At 52.6% G+C, this 3,271-nt stretch overlaps 1 protein-coding gene across 1 annotated transcript; it reads right to left on the bottom strand.

Annotated features, from left to right (window-relative positions):
- Positions 1-673: 673 nt before the first annotated feature.
- Positions 674-2,978, bottom strand: CHST7 (carbohydrate sulfotransferase 7). Its single transcript, XM_044285019.1, has one exon. The coding sequence runs from the start codon at positions 2,766-2,768 to the stop codon at positions 1,467-1,469; it is 1,302 nt and encodes a 433-aa protein (XP_044140954.1). The 5' UTR covers positions 2,769-2,978; the 3' UTR covers positions 674-1,466.
- Positions 2,979-3,271: the final 293 nt, after the last annotated feature.

The raw sequence follows: 3,271 nt of genomic DNA, 5'->3' as shown, positions 1-3,271 counted from the left end.
GCATGTTATAGAGCAGGAGAAGCAGAGCAGATTGATGTATATGTTTATAGGAAAAGACTCCATAAAAATTGTTATTTATACATTTATATCTGTCATTTCTGAGTTCAGCTGTACACGGGGGATGTGTTTGTTCCCAGTGACTGACAGTTGTGTACCAATCACTGGTAATAACCCAACCCCCCCCCCCCCCCCATATACAACTATCGGTGACTGACAGCTATCTATGTATACACACTTACACAGAGAATGCTATCAACAATAAGGCTTCTTTCACACTTCCGTTACTGATAATACAACCATCTGCATTCGTTATGAACGGATCCGGGTGTATTATCTGTAACATTGCCAAGACGGATCCGTCATGAACGCCATTGAAAGTCAATGGCGGACAGATCCGTTTTCTATTGTCAGAGAAAACGGATCCGTCTCCATTGACATGCATTGGGGGGGTCATGCCGGATCCATCTTGCGCCGCATCCCCAGGCGGAAAGCAAACTACAACATGTTGCGCTTTGCTCTCCGGTATGTAAACGCAACTAAACAGAATGGAATACATTTTGGTGCACTCCGTTCTGTTCAGTTTTGTTCTCATTAATAATGAATGAGGACAAAACTGAAGCGTTTTTTTTCCCCAGTATTGAGCCCCTATGACGGATCTCAATACTGGAAAACCAAAACGCTAGTGTGAAAGTAGCCTAACACAATCCCCATGTACATCTATCAGTGACTGACAGCTATATATGTATACACACTTACACAGAGAATGCTATCAGTCACTTATAACACCTCCCTCATGTATAACAATCAGTGACTGACAGCTGTTTCTGCATACACACTTACACAGAGAATGCTGTCACTGATAACACCTCCCACGTGTATAACAATCAGTGACTGACAGCTGTTTCTGTATACACACTAAAGGCTGTATTAAACCAAATGATTAGCTGACAGATTTTCTGACCAATCATTGGTTAGATGGCAGATTACACACAGAGATCTTTTTGTCTACACACCAACTATTGGTCTGATTGGACCGAAATTAGTCAGATATTATAATGACAAGGTATTGCTGTTTAGATGGCACGATCTGCTGCCCAGAAACGACAATTTAGGTGCCTGCCCAAATGACAGGATCACCTGATGAACAAGTGCGTCGCTCGTTCATCAGCTACACCTTTACACAGGCAGTTTGTCAGGAATGAGCATTCGCAAGAACGTTCATTCCCGATAATCTGCCCAGCAATTGCAATGTGTGAATTCTATACACCGAGAACGCTATCAACCACTGATAAAAGATCCCCTGTACAACTGGAGTCAGAAAGAGCAGAGATGTAAATGTATACATTACAGGTTTCACTGAAACTGTATATACGACGTGCTCCGCTCCTCCTGCTCTATAACCTGCCGTCTGCCCTCTCTCAGTTGTGCCAGCTGCAGTCTGCTGAGGTGGGTTCCAGGGAGAGGCCTCAACCCCCTTGCAGCTGGTAGGACAGCACCTGCATGGCATCTCCACAGGCCTCCTCCACCCTGCGGACCTGCTCCCGGCTCAGCCTCTCCCGCCAGGCGCTTATGGCCTCCCTGGCATTGCGGGCAGACACCAGAAAGGGTCTGTCTGAGGAGTAGCCGGCTGCCCGAGTCATGTTCAGCACAAAGTCCTCCAGCTCCGCCATGGCGGGCAGCCCAGTGAAATGCAGCAGGCGGCGTAGTTCCTTGTGCGGGGACAACACCAGGTCCTCATAGCGGATCTTGAGGTAGCGGTGACGGAGCCAGGTTGGGCTGTGGCCCCGCACCAGGAGCAAGTCCCGCAGCCAGGCCTGGCAGATGACCTCCAGGGAGCTGCTTAACAAGAAGTCTGCACCTCCTCGGTGCAGCTGCTGCTGCTGCAGGGCTCTGCCCGCTGGGTCCACTCCCCTCAGGCGGCTGCGCAGCACCTGGAGGCTCTCCCGCAGTAGGGAACGCTTGGAGCGGAGCCGGGAGTTGTGGACAGCTCTGGGGTCGCGGAATAGCTGGACCACCCGCAGGTTGAGGCCGGGGTCCCGCAGCAGCGGCCGCAGGGAGGCTAGATCCAGTAACCGCACGTCTTTGATGACGACTACAGGGTAGCGCCTGCACTCCGCCTCCAGGTCCCGCAGGGGCCGAGCCGGGCAGCTCTGCTGACAGTCGTTAGGTTCCACAAGTCCCACCTTGTCCCTGCGCCCCCCAGCGGTGGAGCTAGAGTTCTTTGCAGAAGGTGGGCAGAAGGGGGCGCTGCAGATCACCTTGTTGCTCTTCCAGCCGAACACTCCGGCAGAAGTCAGGTTGTCCCCGGCATACAGCCGCAGCGCGGAGAAGTCACAGCGGAACAGGGAGCCGAGCAAGTCCCTCAGCGCCCCCTGCAGGCTCTCCGCGTCCCCGGGGTACAGGGACTGCCACATGTGCCACGCCGGCTCGTACAAGTAGAAGACGCCGGGATGCTGGTTGAAGAGCTCCCCCAGGAAGGACGAGCCGCTCCGCCATGTAGCGTGCAGGTACACGTGAGTTCGGGGGAGCGGGGAGCCCGCACCTTGCTCCGTTCCTTCCTCCCCATCATCCTCCCACAGAGACTGGTCCAGGCTTGGGCAGAGCCGCCGGGGAGGTGACCGGTTCCAGCCTCCTTCGTAGTCCTGAGCAGCCGAGGCTTTCCTTCCAGACCGCCAGCCTTCGTGTAACATCACTGAGAGGACCAGGAGCATGAGCGCCGCGTACAGCAGCAGGAGCAGCCACAGGCTCCGTGCCCGCCGCCTGCCCATCCTGTCACTCCCGGGCCATCTCCTGCATGCCGTTCTATCGGCCACTTCCTGGCAGTCCGCCCAGGGGCGGGGCTGGTGTCCTCCAGGCTGGGGATTACCGTGCGCTCGTCACATCGGCCCGTAGTCAGTGTGAGGAGGACGCGGCGCTGAGCCTGGAATCCGGAGTCACACCCCAAAGAGAGAGGCCGAGGTGTTATCCTGGGACACGGCATATGTACCATGAAGAGGGGTTATATATATTATACTACTGATATATACCTCGTATACCATGAAGAGGGGTTATATATTATACTACTGATATATACCTCGTATACAGTGGGAGAGTGGTTATATATATTATCCTGGGACATATCATATATACCATGAAGAGGGGTTATATATTATACTACTGATATATATCGTATACAGTGAGAGAGGGGTTATATATTATCCTGGGACACAGCATATATACCATGAAGAGGGGTTATATATTATACTACTGATATATATCGTATACAGTGAGA

The sequence above is a fragment of the Bufo gargarizans genome, chromosome 3 (genome assembly GCF_014858855.1).
Source record: "Bufo gargarizans isolate SCDJY-AF-19 chromosome 3, ASM1485885v1, whole genome shotgun sequence".
Lineage (NCBI taxonomy): Eukaryota > Metazoa > Chordata > Amphibia > Anura > Bufonidae > Bufo > Bufo gargarizans.
The sequence above is the reverse complement of the archived record's forward strand: the minus strand, read 5'-3'. Positions and strand labels throughout refer to the sequence as shown.

What these genes read in the sequence shown, in the direction of transcription:
- CHST7 (XM_044285019.1), bottom strand. Translation starts at nt 2,768, where the DNA reads ATGGGCAGGCGGCGGGCACGGAGCCTGTGGCTGCTCCTGCTGCTGTAC.